The sequence below is a fragment of the Nerophis ophidion genome, linkage group LG12, assembly GCF_033978795.1.
Source record: "Nerophis ophidion isolate RoL-2023_Sa linkage group LG12, RoL_Noph_v1.0, whole genome shotgun sequence".
NCBI lineage: Eukaryota > Metazoa > Chordata > Actinopteri > Syngnathiformes > Syngnathidae > Nerophis > Nerophis ophidion.
Window position 1 is genome coordinate 31,729,115 of NC_084622.1, and position 27,895 is coordinate 31,757,009.

Consider the following 27,895-nt stretch of genomic DNA (forward strand, 5'->3'; position numbering starts at 1 on the left):
CCAGTACTGTGTGTTTTTTAATATCACAGCTTTTATCCAGTGGGAGACCTAAGTACGAACTGTGATGATGCGCTATCTAACTTCTGAAGTGGGTGCAAATTTTATTAGCGTTTTTAATAATTGTCCTCCGATAGTTTTACTGCACCCTGTGATTTTATTGTTGACAATTTTAATCAAAACCTCAAATCCAGCCTTGACGCTGTTGCTCCTCTAAAATCAAAAAAGGTCATTTTGAAATCAGTACCGTCATGAAAAAAGGATGAGGAAATCAAAAAACTAAAAAGAAGTTGCAGGATAGCAGAAAGAAAATGGACGAAAAATAAATTAATGATTAACCATCAAATATTACAAGAACAGCAAAAAAAATGTACAACATAGCAGTTAGGAACCCAAGAAACACTTTTTTCTCCGCAGTAATAGCAAACAATAAGAATAACCCCAGAGTCTGTTTTGCACCAATTAACCATTTGTTTAACCCTGGTTTTAACAATATACCTCCCACACCTACAGACTCCCTTTATGAGCAGTTTGCAGACCACTTCAGATATAAAATAAACACCATCAGATGTGACATTTTATCTTCTCACACTGCTTTTAATCCGTCTGAGTGTCTGTTTTTACCTGGGAAAACATTGGACAGTGTTGTCCTGGTTAATGCTAAGATGCTTGAATGGTTTTTTTCTACAATGAAACCCACCACATGTATTTTAGATTCAATTCCAACCAAATTGACCTCCGGGTGCAGATGGCTCTGAGATAGTGTTTACTCACATGTCTCCTCTGTACTCAGTCATGCAATCATTGGTCCATATAGTTGCAAGTGTGTGTGTGTGTGTGTGTGGTGTCTGTGTCTGTGCGTACGCATGTGATAATGAGGGATATGTGTCTCCAGGGTATTGTTTTTAACTTTGTAAAGCACTTTGCGTTGCATTTCTTTTAAGTATAAAAAGCGCTTGATAAAACTTGATTTGATATAGTGTCCAGTGGCCATAGTAATGTTACAGTGCAGTTAACTCATACTTTTGTTGGTTTAGGGTTAGCATACAACCAAGTCTAAATGCATATACAATAAAATGCAAATATTTATATGGCAGTATGTGTTTTACATCTCTATTCTGAACCATACATTTGAGTCAAAACAGTTAAACTTGATTCAATCTAAATGTGAGCGTTAATGAGTGTCTACATAACAATGTAAAAATAATGATTACATATTACATTAAGTAGACGGTCTACATATGCATAGTAACGTGTGTGCAATTTGATTTGCGGCAGGATCACCACAACCTTGTCACATCATTGATGCTAGACAGTGGGAGCGACAAGACGACGTGTAGCATCCAGACGCAACCTGCAGGTACTCTGGTTTCCTTGATTAGGCGAGGCTTGAGCTGGCCGAGACGCGCTAGCCGAGCTGTTTGTGTGTTACCTCGACACCTGTTGGGCAGTGTGCGTGAGTCTCTCCTAGCTGTGTGTTGCCACTTGAGAAGCAACTCGCATGACTTTGTGTTCCTGTATGAGTTGTTGAGTCTGGGCTGTCCTCTGCTCTGTGTGATGCACGAGGTGCTTGGACAGATCAACCAGGAGCCTCAGCTCTTTCAGCAGCAGCTTGTCGGCCTCTAGCTCACATCGCTGGAGAACTAGACAAGGGTTGTTGTTTTTTTTATTTTTTATTTCTATTTTTATTTTTACACACTTCACCTGTACTCAACTAATAATGTCTTATACCTGTTTACTGAGTGCCATTCACGATATGGATTGACTTTGTTAACTTTAGTATACGTTCAACACATCACCTGAATTATCTGATTTGCTGTGACTGCCCTTTTTTTATTTAATCCTATGCATACCAGTACCTTTATGTAACATACAATAGACATTGTGCTCGCTCAGATATGCTGGTTGTTTCAGAGTGCTGAATGCATCGCACAATGGCTTGTTCCAGGCTGTCTCAAGTGTTCGAGTCTGTATTGTTGTAGGACAGCTGAATACAATCATGTACAACCAAAAGAAACATTACAAAATGTTTAACTTCTTTGTTCATGTAACATTGAATTACAGTACAGCAACTTGGAACATGCTTCCAAATCTAATCGTGGATGGGTGCTTATTGCTTACTGCCAATACAGTGGGTTTTTGTCCCATATAGTTACACATTTATTTTTTGTATACTTTTTAATGTGGTCTAATGGTTTAATTTGTTCACTGACTTATCTTTGTTGTTCAGCATAGTATGCGGAAATAAATCCTAGTGACCTTTGCTCTGTAAAACACTGGTGTTACAGTAAATATTGGGATATTTGAGGAAGCAAACAGTTTTACCGTACACTTTGAACCCTGGGGCTTAAAAGAAAAAGAGGCTAATTTGTGAATTATTCTTTGCTGGCGGCTATAACAAAAAATAATTTAGTTTAAAAAAAATAACAACAAAAAAACAAGCAGAAACACTGAGAGGGTGTTGTAGGTGCTGCTGTGTCCTTTCATTTACCAACAGTGCTTTTTGTTTATTTTTCAACAAAAGTATCAGTTACCGTAGTCTTCGAGCCGTCCATAGCGTTTTTACTCCGATGGATTTGTCATTCATCACTTAAAGTCATTCTCAGCATAGTGACACTCAGTGACTTTATATTCTTCCATGGCGTGAAGGTAACTGATCTTTTTTTTTGTACAGTACTGATAACTTATTGGAGTGGTTCGTAAACATTAATAGTTGTACAACCAGGACCAACTGTAGTCTTTAGTATTTAAAAAGATTTCTGTTTTTTTTCCTTCTAAATCTTTGTCAGTGGACACATTTGTAAAACCAAATAAAAACCCCTTTTTTTCATGTGCTTTTTCCCCCCCTAATTTATTCAGCTTTTTCTTTATTTTTTTTTAAATCCGATCAAAGATTGACTACATTTTTGACTGTTCAATTGAATGCTACTATTTGGGATGGATATAGAGGGAGATGTAACTCACCAGTCTTTTGTTCAGCTTCTTTTCAGTTTTTAACATTTCTATCTATTCATCACCTCATATTACCCCATACACACATCTGTCTCAATTGTTTCTTCCCTTCTTCTCCTTAATTCATTCACTTCATTTTGTTCAGCTGTTTCAAATCTCTATTGCATCACACTCTTTGGTTATCTGATTGATATAGGAAGAGTTCCAATTGGCTTTAGTCTGTTGTTACTTGTCGTTTTACTGTAGAGTCCACTCTATTAAGGTGTTATGTGCTGCAGACAGACCTCCATTAATATTATTCATCATATTTTTTAAATATTTTAAATAGATACTAAAAAAAAGGGCAATTTTCATTGTGCCTAATGAAGTTTTATGATGCTCAGATGACACCTTTTTTAGTAGACTTATTTAGTGCATGGTCACTGTATTTGATTCATGGCTGAAATGCTCACTAACACTAAACACTGCTAAGTGTGGGCTAGCATTACTCTACTTATAACCTCGGCCCTCAACATCAAACCTGCCTGCCTTAGTTTTTGCTTCATCGCCAGCCACCCTTTCTTTCAAGCTACCCTGGCAGTAATACATGTCTGTGGTCTGTCTTTGTTTGGTTCCCTCTGTTACAGAAGAAGACTTCCTCCCTTCAGAACCCCTCTCCAGATCTCTCTCATGTACCTGCTAGAATTTATCCCAGAGATCAGATGCCCAATAATCGTTTTTCCCCATGTAGCATTTGAAGTTTAGTATGCTTTAGTAGCTATAGGAATTAAACACACCCATACACAGTACAAATGTTTTATTTTATTTAGTTTTTTAGACAATATTAGGAAAAAAAATTATGCGATAAATAAACAAAACATAATAAGCTTAGTGTGCACACCCACTAACCAATTTGTTGAATCACTTTTTTCATGACATCATCATTCATCACCACACATTAATTCCTTAGAGTTAGATTTGTCAGCCTGGCACATTTGAACTTTGCACACACTTCTGAAAAACTGTCATCATTATTTGTATTTTCTCCCTAAAAAGTTTTTTTTTTTAATTGTTGAGGTTGTTGGTCATGTGCTTTGTTTTAAAATACATTTTAAAATAATTAATCATTGTCTGTTTCGCAATATCAGAAAAACATGATATTTCATTAGGACTGTCTTAGTATATTTTTTATCCACTGTGTATTTTACCTGTGTAGTGAGTAAGTCATGAAGCAGCCTACCAACCTTTTTATTTATTTTCTTCATCCATAAGTACTGTATGACATATTTATTTTATTCATGCAATGAAAATCGAACCAAAAATAAATACTATTGATAACATAGACTTTTGTTTCATGCTTTGTTTCCATGTTCAATTTGAGTTGTCACAATTTAAAAAAATCCTCTCCACAGTATATGTATTAATCACACAATTAACAATTCATCCCCATCCATAGTTGACCTAAAATCACCTACTTACATTTTCTTAACACTTTTTGTCACTTGATTTATTTTGCCCATTTGCAATTGTGTAGCCCAGGAGTGTCCAAATTGCGGCATGGCAGCCATTTCATGGTGGCCTACATCTCTATAGACAAAATAAACACATCCCAGATTACATTACAAAAACAAAGAAAAAAATGTAACCGGCCCAAATCAACCCCAAAAATGGAACCCAAAAACCAAAATGACCGACAACTTGTGCGTCTTACTTTCCTGTACTATATGGTCTTTGTTGATTTTCATGCGCCCTGTCATTATGAACATTATTTCTTTCAAGACATTGTAGTTTTTTAAGTTTGCTAAAGCCCTGGAAAATGTTTGGACACCCCTGGTGTAGCAGATCTAAAAGGACATTGTTAAACACAGCTACAGTAAAATGGGTGTTCAATCAAACAAAATTTGATTGTATGTGCTCGAGCTAAACTGAAGTGAATCCTATTTCTTATCAAATTCCTGAGCGGCTTTATTCTGGGCTTTCTCAAGTCTTTTCCTTTGGGTGCTGATGCTGTATCACACTTTCTCAACACAATGTTGTTAGTGGTTTTTTTTGTTTTTTTTACCAACTGTTATTCCTACTTTAGGTCAGACAATTTTCACTTTTTTGCAATGATCAAGTGGAAACGTCTGTGGAACGATACTATATTTTGTTGACTTCATTATATGTGAGTACTCTTATAATATTGTTTTGTGTTGGTGTAATGTTGTGATGTCATAGTAGTATAAATAGACACTGTAGATTTATACTATGTCTTCTACTTGCCTTGCAATATGCTTGAATGTTCCTTAGCAACCTGTAAAAGTTTCCTATTCAGACACGCTACGACGGTTCATCCTCAATGTAGTTTGGACTTAAGTGCCAATTCACTGTAGTTTGGACTTGAGTGCCAATTCACACTCCCTACCCATTTACTTCTCTTATTTCCAGATAGGCAAGTCAAAATGCATTCGGAGCATGTGGATAAAAGTCTGTCAAGTGACCTTGGTGACACGAACTTGGCTGTGGAAACCCTGAATGCTCACTGCATAGTGACACCTGCAGTCGTAGATGTCACAGGGGCCAAAGGTCAAAATGAAGAGAGTGCTAAAGGTCAGTATGATTTAAAAGTCAAGGTTTTGGATGATGCATCGTAGTATATTTTATTAATCAGCACAAAACATGTGAAAGGATCATTCATGGATTGTCATGATGTTCAATCTAGGATACATTTCCAAAGTAAATTAGCAGATCTTTATAAATCATGCTAGCGTTTATATCTCTCTTCATGAGTGAGGTATAATGTTAGTGAACCATTCATGTTGCTACTTTAAAATGTCTCTACAAGTCGCTGTCTTTTTGTCTTATTAATTATACCTTTATGCATTCCTGCAGGTCACTGTAAAACCAAGCAATGTCATTGCTGGAAACATAAGATCCGTGCGGGTGAGTACACATTTCTTTAAACTCAACTTTTCTTTCCATCATCCATCAGTTTGCTACCATTTGTCCTTTTTGGGGTTCAACTTTTCTTTCTCTTTTTAAAAAAAAAACATTTGCATTGTAGATGAATACTGGTTTGGTAATAGGAAGTAAGCTAAAGTGAATAAAATTGTATTCATATAGCACATTTAAACAACCCCAGTTAACCAAAGTGCTGTACAGAAATAAAATCTGTTTAAAAGTAGTACAAAAACATTGTCGAAATTAAAAATTATGATATCATGATGAATAAAATGAAATAGTATCTCAAATGAGAAGTAAACTACAATGAATGTAAACATGTTTAAGTATGCATAATACATCCGGAAAGTATTCATAGGCCTTCACTTTTTCCATATTATGTTACCAAAAAATATATATATATAAACACACACACACGTGTATATATACATATAAGCACACATACATGGTGTGTGCGTGCGTACAAACCCCGTTTCCATATGAGTTGGGAAATTGTGTTAGATGTAAATATAAACGGAATACAATGATTTGCAAATTCTTTTCAACCCATATTCAGTTGAATGCACTATAAAGACATGATATTTGATGTTCAAACTCATAAACTTTATTTTATTTTTTATTTTTTGCAAATAATAATTAACTTTGAATTTCATGGCTGCAACATGTGCCAAGGTAGTTGGGAAAGGGCATGTTCACCACTGTGTTACATCACCTTTTCTTTTAACAACATTCAGTAAACGTTTGGGAACTGAGGAAACTAATTGTTGAAGCTTTGAAAGTGGAATTCTTTCTTATTCTTGTTCAACAGTCCAGGGTCTCCGCTGTCTTATTTCACACTTCATAATGCGCCACACATTTTCGATGGGAGACAGGTCTGGACTGCAGGCGGGCCAGTAAAGTATTCACACTCTTTTACTACGAAACCGCACTGTTGTTACGCATGGCGTGGCATTGTCTTGCTGGAATAAGCAGGGGCGTCCATGATAACGTTGCTTGGATGACAACATATGTTGCTCCAAAACCTATATGGACAATTCAGCATTAATGGTGCCTTCACAGATGTGTAAGTTACCCATGCCTTGGGCACTAATACACCCCCATACCATCACAGATGCTGGCTTTTGAACTTTGCGCCTATAACAATCCGGATGTTTATTTCCGTCTTTGTTCCGGAGGACACCACGTCCACAGTTTTCAAATATAATTTGAAATGTGGACTTGTCAGACCACAGAACCCTTTTCCACTTTGCATCAGTCTATCTTAGATAATTTCGGGCCCAGAGAAGCCAGCGGCGTTCTTTGGTGTTGTTGATAAATGGGTTTTGCTTTGCATAGCAGAGTTTTAACTTGCACTTAGAGATGTAGCAACCAACTGTAGTTACTGACAGTGGTTTTATGAGTGTTCCTGAGCCCACGTGGTGATATCCTTTACACATTGTCGGTTTTTGATGCAGTACTGCCTGAGGGCTCAAAGGTCCGTAATATCGCTTACGTGCAGTGATTTCTCCAGATCTTCTGAACCTTTTGATGATTTTACGGACCGTAGATGGTAAAATCCCTAAATTACTTGCAATAGTTTTTTCTAAATCTGTTCGACAATTTGCTTACAAATTGGTGACCCTCGCCCCATCCTTGTTTGTGAATTACTTAAAATTTTATTGAAGCTGCTTTGAAACCCAATCATGGCACCCACCTGTTCCCAATTAGCCTGCACACCTGTGGGATTTTCCAAATAAGTGTTTGATGAGCATTCCTCAACTTTATCTGTATTTATTGCCACCTTTTCCAACTTCTTTGTCACGTGTTGCTGGCATCAAATTCAAAAGTTAATTATTGTTTGCAAAAAAAATGTTTATCAGTTTGAACATTAAATATGTTGTCATTGTAGCATATTCAACTGAATATGGGTTGAAAAGGATTTGCAAATCATTGTATTCTGTTAATAGTTACATCTAACACAATTTCCCAACTCATATGCAAACGGGGTTTGTAATATATATATATATATATATATATATATATATATATATATATATATATATGTGTGTGTGTATGAATGTGTATACACGTGTATGTATGTATGTATGTGTAGCCATGTATGTATATACACGTGTATGTATGGGTACATGTGTATGTATAAACGTATATGTTAGGGCTGTCAAATTAGTTAATTTGTGTGATTAATCACAAAACATTATCGCAATCACAAACTGTTTCCAAGTTTTGAGCTAGTAAATGTAGTGCATTTGAGTAAAACGTTTTTTAAAATTTTGTGTATGACATTATGACAATGACATTGCATTTGGGTCCAAGTATTGTGATGTTGTTAAAGAAAGTCAAAATCATGCAACAAGTAATAACCTGTGATTAATCAGGACTAATCCAATTACAAAAATGTGATTAATCTGATTAAAATTGTAATCATTTCACAGCAATAGTTCATATAGAATTAGGAAATACGATTCACCAAAATATACAACTTTATTACATTTGAACGTCAAGGAGAAGATGTGATTTTTTTAGTCTGGACTTGTTTAGGTTCAGGGACTGGGAGGATCTTGTCTGGAGGGAGGCCGTTTCTCAGTCTAGTCTACGACCTGCTACAGAAAAGGTTTAACCACCTCTGGTTCTGAATTATGCTTTAATACTGATAAAAAAATCCAAACATAAAGAATTGACATTAAAAGAGATTCTAATACCCCGATAGGAAGTATGTGCCATAGTAGATCTGCTATCAGGACTGAAGAACGTAATGACGTTGAAAGTCAATTCAAAAAATATATTTTCCATTATTAATCATTTTCTTTATTTTGGTGAACAGTAACACCGTTTCTGTTCATGTGTCTTCCAGTATTCCCATTGATTTTTGTTAAACGTTTCAATCGGAGCCGACCTCGGGACAAAGGAGGACCTGAGACTGTCCCTGAAGCAGACTCTGACTTTGAGGAGATTACGTCAACTGAAAAGGTGACTGTATGTCATTTTAGGGGGTTTTCATAATGAGAAATGTTTGATTTAAATGAGTGCGATTTTTGGTTTTGCTTCACACAGAACTCTCAAAGAAAGACATTTTTTGAAAACAAGGAAAGTGAAAAAAGGCCGCCCCTAACCACCTGCAACTTATCCACCCCAAAGAAACGTGTGATCTTATCTGGTAGTGAGAAGGCAAGACTACTGAGCTCGGACATGTTGGCCACTCCACAGGGTGCACCAGACAAAAAGACCACGCAGCAACCTGAACACCTGGTTGAGCATAAATTCCTCTTTCCCAGCACAGTACAATTGCAATGGTTTTTGCACAGTAGTGAATAAATACATTCTACTGAATGACGATTTGTGTTATTTATTGTCCTCTTTCATCAGGTCCAAGCAGAGACCAAAGCAGAAAAGCTTCAGAGAGACTCGCAACAGCCTGGAGAACTGACTCTGAGCCAAACATCTTCCTCTGCCGAGTCCTACTCAGCCTTCCAGCTTTTTGCCAAAGCCTTCAAGAGAACGTTTAGTGTCACCAATCATTCTAATGACTCCAGCACGGCTCATATGTTAGTGAAGTTGTATAGTGGACCCTCCATTTACAAACCTAATTGATTTTTGAACAGCGTTCGTGAAAAGAAAAGTTTCTATAGTGAAGAGCATTTCTCCATAAGAAACAATGTAAGTGAATGTTTATGCACAATATAAAGTGCTATACAGTACTTTGCATCAAAACATAACGGAGTAATAAATCAACTTTTGTATTTGATAACAAAGACAAAAACAACCTGTTCTCTGCCGACACACACAAACTATCACTAGCCCAGGGGTGCACTCAGTTTAAAATCACAAAACTCCTTTTAACAGTCAGATCAATACAATGATTTAGAATAGAAAATAAAAATCCACATTGTTGGTTAATTTTTTTTGTGTGCAGCAGAAAGAGGGGGGGGCAGTGTCGACACCGCTGTGGAAACTTCCTAAATGTTTCAAATCAAACATTGCGTGTCCATTACTTTTTTTGGACTAGAAAAAAAAACACTTAAAAAGCATGCGAAGTAGCTAACAGCAGCACTTTGGATGTACTTCCTGGCACATAATGGTCGTGCTGCAGGGGTGAGTGAAACATTGGTACACAGAGACGAGGTTTGTACAACAAAGCATATTTGTATACATAGACAAGGTTTGTACACCGAAACCTTTTAATTGATTGATTAATTGAAACTTTTAATCGTAGATTGCACAGTTCAGTACATATTCCGTACAATTGACCACTAAATGGTAACACCCGAATAAGTTTTTCAACTTATTTAATCAATTTATTGTACTAATATATGCTATCAGCATAATACAGTCATCACACAATTTAATCATCATAGTATATACATTGAAGTATTTACATTATTTACGATCCGGGGGGTGAGATGAGGAGCTTTGGTTGATATCAGTACTTCAGTCATTAACAATTGCATCAACAGAGAAATGGACGTTGAAACAGTGTAGGTCTTACTTAGTTGGATATATACAGCGAGCAGAGAACATAGTGAGTTCAGATAGCATAAGAACAAGTACATACATTAGAAATACATTTGATTATTTACATTAGGTTATTTACAATCCGGGGAGGTGGGATGTGAATGGAGGAGGGTATTAGTAAAGGGTTGAAGTTGCCAGGAGGTGTTGTTTTAGGGCTGTTTAGAAGGAGGATTGAGATGCACTTACTTTTACACCTGTTGGGAGTGCATTCCACATTGATGTGGCATAAAAAGGCAATGAGTTAAGACCTTTGTTAGATCGGAATCTGGGTTTATTGTGGTTTGTGGAGCTCCCCCTGGTGTTGTGGTTATGGCGGTCATTTACATTAAGGAAGTAGTTTGACATGTACTTGGGTATCGGCGAGGTGTAGCGGATTTTATAGACTAGGCTCATTGCAAGTTGTTTTACTCTGTCCTCCACCCTGAGCCAGTCCACTTTGGAGAAGTGGGTTGGAGTGAGGTGTGATCTGGGGTGGAGGTCTAAAATTAACCTGGCTAGCTTAGTCTGGGAAGTTTGGAGTCTAGATTTGAGGGTTTTGGAGGTGCTGGGGTACCAAGAGGTGCAAGCGTAATCGAAAAGGGGTTGAATGAGAATTCCCGCTAGAATCTTCAAGGTGCTTTTGTTGACCAGAGAGGAGATTCTGTAGAGTAATCTTGTTCTTTGGTTGACATATTTGATTACCTTGGTTGCCATTTTATCACAGGAAAGATTGGCCTCTAGAATGGAACCTAGGTAGGTGATCTCATCTTTCCTGGTGATAACAATGTCACCCACATTTATACTGAAGTGACTGACTTTCTTAAGGTTGATGTGAGACCCAAATAGGATGGATTCCGTTTTACCTTAGTGTATGGATAGCTTGTTGTCAGCGAGGCAGGTGCAAATATTAAGGAGTTCAGCACTGAGTATTTGTTCCACCTGTGACTTGTCCTTGCCGGATACCAGCAGGGCCGAGTCATCCGCAAACAGGAACAATTCACAGTCGCATGCTAATGGCATGTCATTTACGTATATTAGGAACCGTAAAGGTCCTAGTATACTGCCTTGGGGGACTCCACAGCTTACTGAGAGGGGATGGGACATGGTGCTGTTCACCTCTACCACCGGTTTCCTCCCCTCCAAGTAAGATTGCATCTAGCTCGATGAGGTTTTATCGAATCCGATTGCTCCGAGCTTATCCAACAGTATAGCGTGGTTAACGGTGTCAAAGGCCTTCTGAATGTCCAGCATGACCATGCAGCAGTATTTGCCCGCATCCACCTCATGTTTGATGTGGTCGGTCAGGTAGAGAGGGCATGTGTCAGTGGAGTGGTTAGTTCTGAAGCCGGATTGGAATTTGTACATTAGTTTATTAGTAGCAAGGTATCTATCGACCTGTTCATAAACAATTTTTTCCATTACTTTCGAAATGGAACTGGGAATAGAAACAGGTCAGTGGATACCAGGTTCTAATTTGCTTCCTTTTTTATAAAGGGTGTTACTCTTGCTATCTTAAAAACCGTGGGTACTTGACCTTGTTTGATTGAGAGGTTTATTATACGTGTGATTATTGGGCCACCAGCCTATATATTGACAAGGCCGGTGGCCTTGTTTGGGTAAAGCGCGCTCAATTTATTAAGCACCTTGTCAGCTGAGACCATTTCTAATTTGAAATTGTTGTTGATTACTCCTACCTTTCTGTAGAAGGCTTTAATGTTTTCTACACCAAAGCGACCAGAGTGATGGGACAGCTTGTTAACGAGAGTTGTGGCTATGCTGGTGAAAAAGGTGTTAAGTCTGCTTGCTACCTCCATTTTGTCTCAAATGAGGGAGTCACCCTCCTGGATATTGATGTTGGGGAGTCTGGTTTTAAGTTTCTGGCTGGATCCAGGAAGCTGGTTGTTGAGAATTTTCCAGAGCTCACGTGGCTTATTTGTGTTTTCCTTTATTTTTTTAAGGATTTAGTCAGGTTGTTTGTCTTATTTCTTAATTTATTGCATTGCTTTTTGAGTGTTGAAAGGAGTGATTTGAGGTTATTATCATTGGGTTGTTTCTCTACTTCGGTTTTACACTTTTGGTATTCGAAATATTTTCTGTCTGTCTTTTATGGCAGCTAATAGGTCTGAAATCATCCATGGTTCAGAGCGGGCTTTGATCCTGGCTGTTCTCACGGGAGTCGTATCATTTAGTATCGCTAGGAACGCTGTTTTGAAGCGATCCCAAGTATCTTCAACCAGGTTGCTTGTGAGCACAGGGGACCAGTCCCATTCACCTAATTTAAGGTTAGAATTATCCCTGGAGTATGTTTTAAGGGATCTGGATTGAGCTGTTGTGTGGTCATTGGCTTTGGGTTTAGTTATTTTGAGCTAAGACCACAGATCATGACCCCACTATTTTTTATGTTATGCCGGTCTGATGTGAGGATGAGATCTATGGTTGATTGGGTGGAATCACACACCCGTGTGGGGAGTGTTATTAGCTGGGAGAGAGCATGCAGATTACAGAACTTGCTGTAAGATTTGAAGAAAGGCGCTTCTCTGCGTTGAATATCTGTGTTCAGATCTCCAGTTATAATTTTCTCCATGTTGTCTACACCAACTAAGCACTCTTCAAGAACACCATAGAAATCACTCTGACTAGGGGGTCTGTATACAGTCCCTATCAGTACCGGCTTAGTGTTTGTGAATTTGATTTCTGCCCACAGATTTAAGGGCATCGTGATTAAGATCAGAGCGAGTTATGTATTTAATATCCTGGTGATTATACATACAAACACCACCACCATGTTTATTCCTGTCCTTTCTGATGACCGAGAAGTTTTCTATCTCCATCTCTGAGTCAGAAACACTTTCATCTAATTTAGTTTCCGAGAAACACAGGATTTTTACCCTATTGTTGTGGAACATTTCTTTGATTTGGTTGAGTTTTTTTCCAGAGAGGCTGTTCACATTAAGATGGATGATGTGTAGCCCACCGGAACCAAAAAGAACATCAAAGTCCGTTGGGGAGAGATACTGTCCAGAAGACGGAGGGATGTTGATTGTTATTGATGTCTGTGGCATGACTTGGGGGAAAGGGGGAGAGGCCCATTGTTCGTCGTCCAGGTGACGGGGGAGGGGCGGGGTTGAAGGGGGGGAGGTAGGAGTGGTGGGGGTCGACGTGGTTTTCGTGGGTTTTGGTGAGGTGGAGAACAATGACCATTCATTCGGTCTGTGGTTCGTAGATCAAAAAGTTTGTACAATGAGGGTTTCGTAAATCGAGGTTCCACTGTAAAAAACATGTCAACATCATCAGCTTGTCTTGAATTTCAAATAAATGTATCTTTTTACCCCAAAAGGAGGCCCATACGTCACGGTCCACCCAGACAGAGGCCTATGTCAGAAGGAGCATTAAATTTTAATGCTCACCTCAGCGCATATGAACCAGACTCATCCAAAGAGAAGAACGCAAGAAAGCATGACATGTCCTCTCAGTCGCAGCAAGTCTCCCTAAAGGGCCGCAGAGACTCAGGAGGGGTCTTCAGAGATGATATCTCATTGTCGTCCAGACGGAGGGTCAGCCTTTTCTCCTCGCTGAGACTCAAGAAGAGGGAGGCATCAGAGACAGACGGGAACGACCAGGAGCATCAAAAAGAAATTCGGATGATTCTTACCAATCTTAGAAACAAAGGTAATTGTCGTTTTCTGCCTATCGATTGTCTTAAATCAATATATCTCTCTGAAGCCATGTCCAAAATTGTAACATCCCTATAGAGTTTGTTTACCTGTGTTTTCTCCAGGTACTCTGCCAAGTGGTGTCCCAATAACATTCATGTTAGGGAGATTGTAGACTTTGTTCATTCTGACATCAGTGTTTAATTTAGGTGTGACAAAAATGCCTTAGTTTTTTTCATCTAAATTAATTTATTTTTTATCTGATTTTAGTCTAAGTTTCACATCAGCTTAAATAACAGTATATTTTTGCCCCTTCTACACTAAGGTTATCCAGGGTAAATCCCACCTAACCTTAGCTTTGTCCACACACACAATGATCGTTTAAGACCCCCTCCCCCCTCTGTCCGCCGGCGCAATGCGACCTAGTACACATGCGTGGAAAATGTGCACGTCACAGTCACCTCCAGTGTTGCTTTGTGTGCAAGTACTTCAATAATTTAACTTATCTGAACAATATCCAGTGTTGTGGTATTTCAATGAACTGGAATCAGGTGTGCTGTGGGGCCCCATTGTAGGTAATCACACCTGAGGCATCATAGACTAAACAAATCTTTAATGGACAAGGAAAAGTAAACAATGTGATAAAGACATTTTAGTACAATCAAACTAGGGATCTAGATATGTGGTCAGGACACTTCTTACTCTTTTATCTTCACCTTCATTGTCCATTTGTTTTTGGTGACTTTTTATACTCTGGATTTGGAAATTGAGTCTGCGACATACAGTACATGGCGGACAATAACTGATACAGTCTGCTTGGCCAGTCCAAAAGCATTCAGTTTTCCATAGTTAGTCTTCCCTCGACGGACAAATAATACAAAGTACACGCTACCTTTTTTTTTTTTTTTTACTACATCCACAAGATGCCCGCATTCTCGTTGTCTCTACTTCGACGAATGGATGAAGTTTTTCGGTATGTGGAATCACAGCTGACCTGGACATTCAAAAGTTCTCTTGCCGTTAGAGAAGTGTTGTATCCGAAATAGCTGCAATCGCGCGTTTGCTTCTCTTAAGGTCTTTATGTGTGATTTCTACAAGAGTCTGTACAGACGGAATGAGAAACACTGGCATGTCTGGATGACTCTCCTACATGTTGCTAGTGGTTAGCTCCGAGTTACGAAACTGCTTTATTATGAACCTGGCTGTGACGCGTTCTTTCTGATGTCACTTTTTGTGTGGAGCCCGGTCTTTCTGGCGACACTTCCTCTCCGAACTCAGTTTGTAAACGATCAATGAGTCCATACTGGATCCGCTTTGAACTGAACTCTCGCGGATGTGTTGGAGCCACTATGGATTGAACGTTCACAGTATCATGTTAGACCCGCTCGACATCCATTGCTTTCAGTCCCCTAGAAGGGGGGGGTTGCCCACATTTGAGGTCCTCGCCAAGGTTTCTCATAGTCAGCATTGTCACTGGCGTCCCACTGGATGTGAATTCTCCCTGCCCACTGGGTGTGAGTTTTCCTTGCCCTTTTGTGGGTTCTTCCGAGGATGTCGTAGTTGTAATGGTTTGTACAGTCCTTTGAGACATTTGTGATTTAGGGATATATAAATAAACATTGATTGACATTGATTGATACAAAGCTAAGAGCCCTAGATTCAAGAAATAGACGGCGCACTTACCCGTGTAAGAAATTATCCCAGGAGGAGAAACCTTAAACGATTTTAGTGTGGCTGAAACGGGGCTAAGGCTAAATAATTATTTGTTTAAGAGGTTATCTGGTGAGCTTCAGTCGCCTTTTGTTCTCTTCTCTTTCTCCCAGGTGTACACATATTACGATGTGGGGCTTGTTAAATGCATACCCTTTTGCTTTTGAGAAATCCAAGTTATGTCACAAAGAAAAGCATCTGATTGGCTCTCCTTTTGTAACTCACTTCCAGCTGATCTGTAGTGCACTGTTTAAGTGCAGTGATTGGATACGTATATTCCAAACTTGTACCACCCATCAACAAGACAAAATTAAACATGATTGGATTTTGTTTGTCAACATTTTTATCTTATTATTTGTTGACTACAATTTATTTTGTCAAACTCTAAATCAACATGAATTTTTTTTTAGTTAGCCTCTCTTTTTAGCCAAAAAATCGAAAAATAGATTTTAGACAATAACTGAGACGAAAGTTATTAGTCAACAAAATAACACTGACTCACACTTGACCAATCGTACCTCCCTGGGACCATCTTTACCGCCAAAGTGCAGAACATTTAGCTAGTCTGATTGCAGTAAACACATCCAAACTGTTTTTTGCTTAAATTCGTTGTATGTTGTTTCTGGTAAACATTTCAATGGTAGAACATAAATTAATATTACCTGGATCAGATGGTGGACAATATTGAATGTTTCATTTTATCTACTGTAGCATCCAGTCAGCAGAATCTGAAGGAGCCATTCTCTTCTGATGATGAACATGAAACACCAGCTGTTCACAGGGTTTGTATAACAGGACGCTGACATTAGTTCCACTTCTGCATTTTCTGAAGTGTTGGATATTTGTGTTCCTAGGTGTCCACCAAACAAAAGCAAAGGAGGCAAGAAGCGACAGTGACCCTGCAGGCCAAACGAGATCAACTAAAGAGGTTGCATAGGGCTCAGGTACTGCTGATTTATACTGAAATGCTTAATCCTTGTTGAGTATCTATTTCGTTAGTACAGATGCGGTTGTGAAACGTTTGAGTCTCTGAGTACTGAATTCAAAATGTTTTGCATCCTTGCTGGATCTTATTGTATTCCTTTTATATTACCCACACCTTTCTCAACTTTGATAAACACGTCCCTTAATGTGGTCACTATGACACTGTAGTTGGCCCAAACATACAGGTATGTTCATGATTCTGATAATTCCCACTACAAAAACTCATTAGGATAGAAGGAGATACAATATTGAATGAAGTAAAAATAAATGTATTAAAATCACCACAACTGCTTAGTTTATTGATAATATATCCTGCATGGCCAGATTAAATATCCTGTTTAGTAGGGATGTAACAATCTTTTTAACTTAGATTCGATAATTATGGTTGCTGATGCAAATCAGGAACAATCTAATTTTTATTTTTTTCAATCTAAAAATAGTTTGGTCAGTTGAAATCATTTCAGTAACTTTTCAGCAAAAAAATCAACAAGTGTGACTGTGAAATAAATACTGGATATCGGATACTGCAGGTGAATTTTTCTTGTATTTCTGTTATTTCTTTTAAGGGAATTCAATCCGATCCAATCCCCTTTATTTGTATAGCACTATTAACAACAAAACTGTCTCCAGATTGCTGCACATACACAATAAACGATAAGTCATCAAATTGCAAGTATTTAAAATGAAACAAGTAAACAATACACAAACAAAAAATAATAATATAATAAAATACATCAATAAAAACAAATCATTATAATAAATAAAACACTAAAAGAAACAGGATCACAAGACTACAATTAGGTATAAATCAATTATGGATACGAACAAGCAAGTTAACACTTAATGGCCAATGCATTCACATTTTATTTGAATAAAGTGCAACCAACATTTTAGGTTGAATTAACAAGAAGAACCCTGATAGGGACAAGCGGTAGAAAATGGATAGATGGATGGATGGATACCTTTTCTGCTCTCATTTTCAACATTCAAGCAATTTTCAATAAAACTACAGTAACCAACATTTTAACAGTAGATTTACCTGATAAATGAAGTTCCCCGACCCAGCCACATCTGTATTCTGTTCTCCGCCCTGGTGTCGCCAGAAGCATGTACACCCCTCATCCCTGGTGATGGTGTTGGCCCCTCGCTTCCTAATTTTCATGGCCTTCTTGATCCATCTCTTTTCTTTTTCATTAAATGACTTCTCCTTGGCTGCCAGTCAGGTGTCGTTCCGAAAGTCGGTGCGTTGTTGTAACTTGCTCCGCTGTAACTTCTGTTTTGTCGGTCATGTCTTCTTTTTTTACAGAAATCGGCTAGTTCAAGGTGGCTAGTAATGCAGCTAATGGAAGCAATCCATTCTGCCTCTAAATCACTCTAAAACACATCCTACAACCGCCAACAATACTTCATTTATGTTTTGTAACCAGTCTAATAACCAAGCTGTAGCAACATTGTTATTGTAAGAGCAAACACAGAGGTACTATTTTTCTTGCCTTGCAACGGCATGATATGGCATTAGCCATAAGATAGCTTTTGCGTCAGCAGCTGAATAGCTTTTGAGTTTGTAATGCTGAACACATGAACTGAAAAACATGAACAATCCACTACAGTAGCTGTTAAGTATTAGCCGACATTTCATGTTTTGTTTGTACAAAGGTGGCTTGACAGCATATGTACCGTGTTTTTCGGACTATAAGTCGCAGTTTTTTTCATAGTTTGGCCGGGGGTGCAATTTATATTTAGGAGCGACTTATGTGTGAATTTATTAACACATTATCGTAAAATATCAAATAATGTTATTTAGTTCATTCACGTAAGAGACTAAACGTATAAGATTTTATGGGATTTAGTGATTAGGAGTGACAAATTTTTTGGTAAACGTATAGCATGTTCTATATGTTATAGTTATTTGAATGACTCTTACCATAATATGTTACGTTAACATACCAGGCACCTTCTAAGTTGGTTATTTATGCATCATATAACGTACACTTATTCAGCCTGTTGTTCACTATTATTTATTTATTTTAAATTGCCTTTCAAATGTCTATTCTTTGTGTTGGGTTTTACCGAATAAATTTCCCCCAAAAATGCATACAATGACCAAAACCCCAGTGCGACTTATGTTTTTTTCCTTCTTTATTATGCATTTCCGGCAGGTGCGATTTATACTCCGAAAAGTACGGTAGTCGCAATAACAAGCATGACATGCTGCATCTATCGTGATCAATATTATAGTGACTTACTTGATATACAGCTGTCTGTTTCGTAGAGCTGTCTGGGGCCTTTTTTTTTACAGTTGATTTTGGGTAAGCACTCCATTTCTTTCGGCACATTTACACCATCCTTCAGCTTAAATTAGGAGCAGTTCATAATTCGTATATTCGGGTTCCAAAATATAAGGTTGTGAGTTCTCAAAAATAGTCATCTTTGTCGTCTATTACCAAGTCTGTCATGATTAGAACACACAAGCGTTTGTTGCCGGAAGTGGAAAGTTCGTTGGCATTAGCACCGAAATAAATGCGCCCAAGAAATAAGTTCCAGCAATGCATACAATGACCAAAATACGGTAAATATACTACATATTACAAATTGTTATGAATGTGTAGTAACACACATTCTATGGAGATGATGATTTCATTTTCCAGCATGATCTGGCCCCTGCCCACAGTGCCAAAACCAGCAGTAACTGGTTGTGTGCTCATTGGAGGACATTTTTAGATGTTAACCGGGTGTTCAGCTTTGCACAAGTAAACGCGTTTTTATAATGCTTGTAACGGAGATTATATAAGAAAGTTTAGATGTAAACCGACATAATCTGATTTGTTTTTGCTGATATCAGACCGACATCTATCAATATCAGATCGGGCCACTCCTATAGGCAACATTTGATTTTGATTTGAAATGTCATCAGCAGTAAGTACATGTTGGATAATGTTTAGAACAGCAGAAATGGTCTTGTTGCAATGGTCTTCCATAATTATTTTTGATCAATCATGCTTCTTTGTTACCGCTCACAATATAATTGAGCCTGTCTTATATTGAACACAATTGTTGTTCTAACTTTCTTTCCCATCCATCCATTTTCTACCGCTTACTCCCTTTCGGGGTCGCGGGGGGCGCTGGCGCCTATCTCAGCTACTATCTTCCAAAGACATGCACCTGGGGATAGGTTGATTGGCAACACTAAATTGGCCCTAGTGTGTGAATGTGAGTGTGAGTGTTGTCTGTCTATCTGTGTTGGCCCTGCGATGAGGTGGCGACTTGTCCAGGGTGTACCCCGCCTTCCGCCCGATTGTAGCTGAGATAGGCGCCAGCGCCCCCCGCGAGGAACTTTCTTTCCCAACTACGATAAATGAATGGAATCCAGTGTACAAACTGCTACATAATATAATGGCAACAGTAGACATACCCACATGTTTTTTATTGACTTATGTTCATGAGATGTTATGTTGATAAAGCTTTGCTCCATCCAGGTGATTCAGCGACAATTGGAGGAGGTTGGAGAGAAACAAAGAGACGTAGAGGATAGAGGAGTGGCTATAGAAAAGGTTATAAGAGAAGAATATGGTAAATACACATTAATATACTCATGGGTTCCTCCTACATAAGACAGGTGTCTGAAATTAAGAAAGACTTAACTATTTTTATTTTACATTTTAGTCATTTGTGAGTCAACATAATTATGTCTATGAATTTTCTCATTCACCCAGGTCATTGTCATCTCAGGACATTCAATCAATCAACTGGACTATTTGGTTTGTCTTTTGCTGCTCATCCGAGGAGGCTTCACCAGTTCTCGCTCATAGAGTTAGACTGGTCAGATCTAGCTCTAGCGGTTGGTGCCAAAACTTTAAATATTTATACTCCAAAACCAGGAGGGTGTGCCTGGGCAAGGATGGTTTCGCTCTATTTTAGTGAAAAAAAACATCTGTCAAACCAATGACAGTCAATGAAGTGTAATTTAAAGGTATTGTCTGGCAGAACGACCGCTGTGGCTCGACCTCTACCAGTCCAAAATAGTTGGAAACCCCTGTAAGCATTCCAGTTAGCTGTAATCAAATGGGACAAATGGCATTCTGGTTACCTTCTTCGACCAGAATATTTTTTAACTCCTGTTAGTTGTTGGAGGCTAAATTGCAGAGTATTTTTAGGAATGGATGAAAGGACAGTGTTGTATGTGCGAGACACATGGTGTCGCAGACCAGCTTTTTTGTTCAGCGATGGTTTTTCAGTCTACACAGATGGCTTCTCTCAGTCCTCTTTTGTACCATCTGTCCTCCCTGTCCAGAATATGTACATGTTTGTTCTCAAAGGAGTGTTGTTTCTCGCTGAGGTGCAAGTAGACAGCTGAGTCTTGGCCTGAAGAGTTTGCCCATTTATGCTGTGCCATGCATCAGCTTAGTGGTTGTTTTGTTTCCCAAATATATGAATCAGGGCATTTGTCATTACACTGGATAACATACACCAGATTGTTTTTGTGGGTGTTGAGTGTCCGGTCTTTAAGACACACTAGTCTGTGTCTCATGTGGTTGCCTGGTTTGAAGTGTACTGGGATGTTGTGTTGGTTAAAAGATCTTCTGAGTTTCTCAGTTAGACCCGGTACATATGAAATGTAAACATTTTGTGTCTGTCACCTTTTTCCGCCTCATCCACTCTGTTCTTGTGTTTTCTTGAACTGGATGCCCTTTTCACAAACCATCAGCATTGGGTTACAACATGTGTTGGTCAAATGCCTATGTTCTTTCTCTTTGGTCTGTGGGCTGGTAGGAACATTATCACATACAACACAGTCCTTTCAACCATTCTCAGAAGACTCTGCAATTTAGCCTCCAACAAATACCAGGAGTTTGAAACATTCTGGTGACCAGAATGCCATGTGTGCCATTTGTTTACAACTGACTAGAATGCTTATGTGGGGGGATTACGGCTATTTTCGACTGATAGTTGATCCACAGCGATCGTTCTGCCACACATTAAGGGGATTTTTCACTTAAACGACTGTCGTTGGCTTTGGCATTTAGGATTGCTTGTTTGCATCGAAACAGTTTCTCACTACGATAGAGCGAAACCATTCTAGCCCAGGCACACCTTCTTAGTTTTGGAGTATAAATAATTAGGATTTCGGTACCACACTCTAGACTAAATCGGACCAATCTAAGTCTATGAGCACAAAGTAATGAAGGCTACCCGGATGAGCGGTGAAACATCTTCTAAGACAAACCAAGCAGTCCAGTTGTGATCGATTGAATGCACTGAAATGTCAACATAAATAGTTTCACCTTCTCTTGGTCTTTGTTCTTTTCTCATATTTTGTATGTCACCCAAATCTTTACGGCCTTCCTACCCACATTGTCTCTTCATTGTCACTCGTAGGAGACTTTCAGGTAGATGACGCCGACCATGCCCAACTCTATCAATCCTGGTTTAAACTGGTTTTGGAGAAGAACAGATTAACACGCTATGAGTCTGAGCTCATGATCTTGTAAGTTATTATGTGTGTGGCAAGACACAGCAGAGCATCCGTATTTGGCACTGCCTCTCTTCAGCCAGTTGATGTCATCTATTGATTTTTCCTATCAGTGCTCAGGAGCTTGAACTGGAGGACACCCAGTGCCAGCTTCAGCAAGATCTTCGACACAGGATGACAAAAGAAGGTAGTGTAAATCTGTCATGGACATGTTAACATTCAGGGGAAAATACAACATATTTTCTACTGCTCCTTACCTTATTTTCTCTTCTGAAGATACAAAGAAGAGTGCCTCTGAGCTGCAGGAAGAGCAGGAGATCCTGTCTGAAATAATGAAGACTGTGGAGAAAAGAGACATGTTAGTGTCCATCCTGGAGGAGCAGAGACTGAAGGAGAAGGCGGAGGACCAGGACCTGGAGAGCATTGTGCTGTCCAAAGGCTACAAGTTCCACTGGGCCCAGGCTAATGACAGCTGGGGGTCGGACGAGGGACTACTGTGGGACAACTGTTAAAGGCCAAAAGCAATGCCGTCAACTGAAGGGCCATACAGGTGCCTTATGGTGATTCGCATTACTGAAAGGACCATTTTTTACCTTTTATATTTAAAATCTTGACGATTGAGATTTTATTAAATGGCATATTATTTATTTTAACCTGAAGAGGCTTGGAAGGAAGCTGAATGTGTGATGTTAAAGGCTAATAACCGATATTGATGTATTTAAATACATTTAACACAAAAGCCATAACCGCTGATTGTTTCCTTAAAAGTTGGATTTTTGACAGTTTTTTAGTATGATCACTTTTTGTCACTTTTCCTTCTGTTTTAGTTGAGCACAAATGGACATGTGATTGTATTAAATAAAATGCACAGAGTTTCGTCGTGTTAACTAATATTCCAAATATATAATGTGTGTGTGAGAAAGCACTAATAGGGTGTTTTGTGTTTGTTTGTTTTTGTGCACCTCATTTAGTTGTGATATTTCACTTGTCCAGGTATATTCAGCCAAACTCTATAAAAATGGATGCAGTGATTGATATGTTACTTACATTTCACATGGCTGACAATGAAATGTGGACACCCAATACAATTCAGAATGAAAATGTTATGTTCAACATTATGGACTAAAGGTCAGCTCCATGCCTCTACTGAAATGAATGTTTTATTCCCACACTGTTTTCTTGAATCACACTAATGAATACATTTAAAATATTTTTTTGTTTACAGTATGTGACAAAGATTGTGCAGTTTTAACATGTTTTTGTTTCAAACTACTTGGTTTTTAAGAGAACAGTAATAAAAATTGAATTAAATGTTATATTGCCTTACATGTTTTTCGAGATTGATTGGTTTTGTGTGGCAGCACTGATTCTGTGTTATCCTAATTATATATTTTATGTTTATTTGTGTGCATATAAAATACATGCATATAATTATACTTTATACCATCAGCAATGCATCATACACATTTATGATTGTAATGGTCTGTCAAATTTAAATGTTTAACTCTGCTGCCATTTCAGTTTTCTATTCATGCTCTTATTATAGCTACTCGTATGACTTACAAATAGGCTATTATTTTGCTGTACAGTCATGGACAAAAGTTTACATACACTTGTAAAGAACATAATGTCATGGCTGTCTTGAGTCTCCAATAATTTCCAAAACTCTTATTTTTTTGCGATAAAGTGATTGGACCGTAAAGTTTTTTGTCACAAAAAACATTCATGAAGTTTGGTTCTTTTCTGAATTTATTATGTGTCTACTGAAAATATGACCACATCTACTGGGTCAAAAGTAAACATACAGCAATGTTAATATTTGGTTACATGTCCCTTGGCAAGTTTCACTGCAATAAGGCGCTTTTGGAAGCCATCCACAAGCTTCTGGTTAAATTGTTGACTGTATATTTTTTGTTTAATCTGACCACAGAACTTTCCGCCTTATTGCAGTGAAACTTGCCAAGGGATATGTAACCAAATACTAACATTGCTGTATGTATACTTTTGACCCAGCAGATGTGGTCACGTTTTCAGTAGACCCATAACAAATTCATAAAAGAACCAAACTTCATGAATGTTTTTTTTGTGACAAACATATATGTGCTCCAATTATTCTATCACCAAAAAAATAAGAGGTGTAGAAATTATTGGAAACTTAAGACAGCCATGACATTATGTTCTTTACAAGTGTACGTAAACTTTTATCCACGACTGTCTGCATTGTATCAATATTCCCATTGAAGACCACATACAGAAAAAGTACGGGTTTCCACTTTGATACATTTTATGAATAAAACTACTACAAACCTAATTTTTACATCAAAATATCCACGCCTTTGTGCAACATGCAGAAAAGTAAATGTGCGTAATATTTAATATATTGTATTAAGTACTCCTAGAATGCCAATATGCCATTAAAATACAAGCTGCAGGCTTAAGATGGTGCACTTTGAAGGCCCCTTTGATTGATTGATTGATACTTTTATTAGTAGATTGCACAGTTCAGTACATATTCCGTACAATTGACCACTAAATGGTAACACCCGAATGAGTTTTTCAACTTGTTTAAGTCGGGGTCCACGTTAATCAATTCATGGTAAATATTTAAAGTTCCCTGTTTTTAATACAAAAATAAGAGTATGAGTTAATTGTTGTGCTGAGTTCCCTTTTACACTGAATAACTGTTTATATTTGTAATTAAAGGGTTAATTCAAATAATGCAAAAATATAAATAAATATGGAATTGTATGCACTGCTGACAAGGTTACATTTTAACCTTGTCAGCAGTGGAGTACTTTCAGTCTTGCCAAACGTACAACAGTCAGCGTATCTGCACAGTAATTTACCTCTCAGTACGATCCATACATTTAAAAAAATATATAATAACTTCCAAAGACATGCACCTGGGGATAGGTTGATTGGCAACACTAAATTGGCCCTAGTGTTTGAATGTGAGTGTGAATGTTGTCTGTCTATCTGTGTTGGCCCTGTGATGAGGTGGCGACTGGTCCAGGGTGTACCCCGCCTTCCGCCCAATTGTAGCTGAAATAGGCGCCAGCGACCCCCGCGACCCTAAAAGGGAATAAGCGGTAGAAAATGGATGGATGGATATAATAACTATTTTGACTCAGTTCACTCACACCTCCTGCACTGCGCCTCATGTTGACCATTGTCCAACCTGTGTCTCTTTACAGCCAGCAGAGGCCGCTGTTTCACTCGTGGCAGTTTTTACAGTTGTTACTTTAAAGGTAAAAGCGCATTATATCATACCACAGTACGTGGTAATATTTGACTTTATTAAATGTACTTAATCAAGATAAAATAAGATGTTTACAATGTTCTTCTCACAATGCGAACATATTAAAAGTACTGCCCGACATCGTTGCTCATCTGCTAACACTGATCCTGGTGTTTTCCAAAAGGGGGCGGGGCCTATCCGACCAACTTCGGGAAAAAAAGTATGGAATTCCGTTTCCGGTTTAGGGAGTGGACTCTGATTTCCTTTTTCGTCACTTTCAACTAACTTTCATTTCCACGTCAACTCGGAAAGTTTGAACACAGCAGCGGCGATAATAAAGTTTTCTTCTGACAATGGCGTCGTCCCCTCAAAAGTCACCGTCTTCTCCGAAATCCCCGACGACGCCTAAATCGCCTTCTTCCAGGAAGAAAGACGACTCTTTTCTGGGCAAACTTGGTGGGACTCTGGCAAGGAGAAAGAAAGCGAAAGAAGGTAACAATCAGATATTCATTGTTATTTTTGTGCTCCCAGGAATTTAGACAAAATGAGCTCACTATAACTACTTAGTAAACAAAGTCAAGCCTACTAGTAACGTTAACACGAACACTAACAACACTGATAATCCAATGTGCTTAAAAGTTCACATAACGTGTTGAATTGTGTGTCTATTCTGCAAATATTTTAGGTCTTGGCGGGTTGCGTCTTTTTTGTCCATGTAAGGTAAAGAATTCGCTTGTGCAGCACGAAGCAGGGAGACGTCAGTCAACACGAGACATTCTACTTCAACACAGGCTTCGCTACACTCACTAACAGTATTGCCAACTGTAATCGTGGGAAATACTGTTGTTGACCTCAGCCGTAGGTCAAAGTTCACATACAGTGGGGCAAAAAATTATTTAGTCAGCTACCGATTGTGCAAGTTCTCCCACTTAAAATGATGACAGAGGTCTGTAATTTTCATCGTAGGTACACTTTAACTGTGAGAGACAGAATGTGAAAAAAAATCCAGGAATTCACATTGTAGGGATTTTAAAGAATTTATTTGTAAATTATGGTGGAAAATAAGTATTTGGTCAACCATTCAAAGGTCTCACTGATGGAAGGAGGTTTTGGCTCAAAATCTCACGATACATGGCCCCATTCATTCTTTCCTTAACACGGATCAGTCGTCCTGTCCCCTTAGCAGAATAACAGCCCCAAAGCATGATGTTTCCACCTCAATGCTTCACAGTAGGTACGGTGTTATTGGGATGCAACTCAGTATTCTTCTTCCTCCAAACACGACGAGTTGAGTTTATACCAAAAAGTTCTATTTTGGTTTCATCTGACCACATGACATTCTCCCAATCCTCTGCTGTGTCATCCATGTATCCATTTTGGTATAAACTTAACTCGTTGTGTTTGGAGGAAGAAGAATACTGAGTTGCATCCCAAGAACACCATACTTACTGTGAAGCATGGGGGTGGAAACATCATGCTTTGGGGCTGTTTTTCTGCTAAGGGGACAGGAGGATTGATCCGTGTTAAGGAAATAATGAATGGGGCCATGTATCGTGAGATTTTGAGCCAAAACCTTCCATCAGTGAGAGCTTTGAATGTTTGACCAAATACTTATTTTCCACCATAATTTACAAATAAAGTCTTTAAAATTCCTACAATGTGAATTCCCGGATTTCCCCCCCACATTCCGTCTCTCACAGTTGAAGTGTACCTATGATGAAAATTACAGACCTCTGTCATCATTTTAAGTGGGAGAACTTGCACAATCGGTAGCTGACTAAATACTTTTTTGCCCCACTGTATAGGAACCTCTCCAGCGGGGGAATTGATTAACGTGGACCCCGACTTAAACAAGTTGAAAAACTTATTCGGGTGTTACCATTTAGTGGTCAATTATACGGAATATGTACTGTACTGTGCAATCCACTAATAAAAGTTTCAATCAATCAATCAAAGTGTTAAAACTTTTTCTACTTTAGGTCGGTTGCATGCTGAATTATTGCATTGGAGTTTGAGTTTATTTGGAACATGCATTGGTTGATTGAAACTTTTATTAGTAGATTGCACAGTACAGTACATATTCCTTACAATTGACCACTAAATGGTAACACCCGAATAAGTTTTTCATCTTGTTTAAGTCGGGGTCCACGTTAATCAATTCATGGTAATCAATTCACGTATGCGTGCATACAACATGATACATCACAATTTCCAGTTTATCTATTGAACATGTTCGAAAAGGAGAAGGAAGAAGCAGAGTTTATTTAATCCTACCCCTTTTCTTTTACATAACAGTTGCTCAAACTTTTGTCTTTTTTTGATTGATTGAAACTTTAATTAGTAGATTGCACAGTACAGTACATATTCCGTACAATTGACCACTAAATGGTAACACCCGAATAATTTTTTCAACTTGTTTAAGTCGGGGTCCACGTTAATCAATACATGGTACAAATATATACTATCAGCATAATACAGTCATCA

The 27,895-nt window shown here is 38.4% G+C and overlaps 2 protein-coding genes across 9 annotated transcripts in view; both read left to right on the forward strand.

The window, feature by feature from the left end:
- The window catches only part of mical2b (microtubule associated monooxygenase, calponin and LIM domain containing 2b), a 107,985-nt gene extending 84,496 nt beyond the window's left edge, over positions 1–23,489 (forward strand). For 3 of the 6 annotated variants that reach the window (XM_061917373.1, XM_061917377.1, XM_061917374.1), the window contains 13 exons: positions 1,276–1,357; positions 5,356–5,517; positions 5,800–5,850; positions 8,720–8,841; positions 8,920–9,114; positions 9,232–9,410; positions 13,694–14,025; positions 16,431–16,501; positions 16,574–16,663; positions 20,180–20,273; positions 22,080–22,188; positions 22,287–22,360; positions 22,450–23,489. In XM_061917373.1, the coding sequence (XP_061773357.1) occupies positions 1,276–1,357; positions 5,356–5,517; positions 5,800–5,850; positions 8,720–8,841; positions 8,920–9,114; positions 9,232–9,410; positions 13,694–14,025; positions 16,431–16,501; positions 16,574–16,663; positions 20,180–20,273; positions 22,080–22,188; positions 22,287–22,360; positions 22,450–22,685 (1,797 nt within the window). In that variant the 3' untranslated portion in view covers positions 22,686–23,489. Of the gene's footprint in view, positions 1–1,275; positions 1,358–3,575; positions 4,271–5,355; positions 5,518–5,799; positions 5,851–8,719; positions 8,842–8,919; positions 9,115–9,231; positions 9,411–13,693; positions 14,026–16,430; positions 16,502–16,573; positions 16,664–20,179; positions 20,274–22,079; positions 22,189–22,286; positions 22,361–22,449 lie in introns of those variants that run through there. The other 3 variants (XM_061917375.1, XM_061917376.1, XM_061917378.1) reach the window with 3 other exon arrangements.
- Positions 23,490–25,633: 2,144 nt separating this feature from the next.
- parvaa (parvin, alpha a) overlaps positions 25,634–27,895 on the forward strand; it is a 52,851-nt gene continuing 50,589 nt past the window's right edge. For 2 of the 3 annotated variants that reach the window (XM_061917380.1, XM_061917379.1), the window contains exon 1: positions 25,634–25,903. In XM_061917380.1, coding sequence (XP_061773364.1) covers positions 25,765–25,903 — 139 coding nt within the window. In that variant the 5' untranslated portion in view covers positions 25,634–25,764. The remainder of the gene's footprint in view (positions 25,904–27,895) is intronic. The other variant, XM_061917381.1, reaches the window with a different exon arrangement.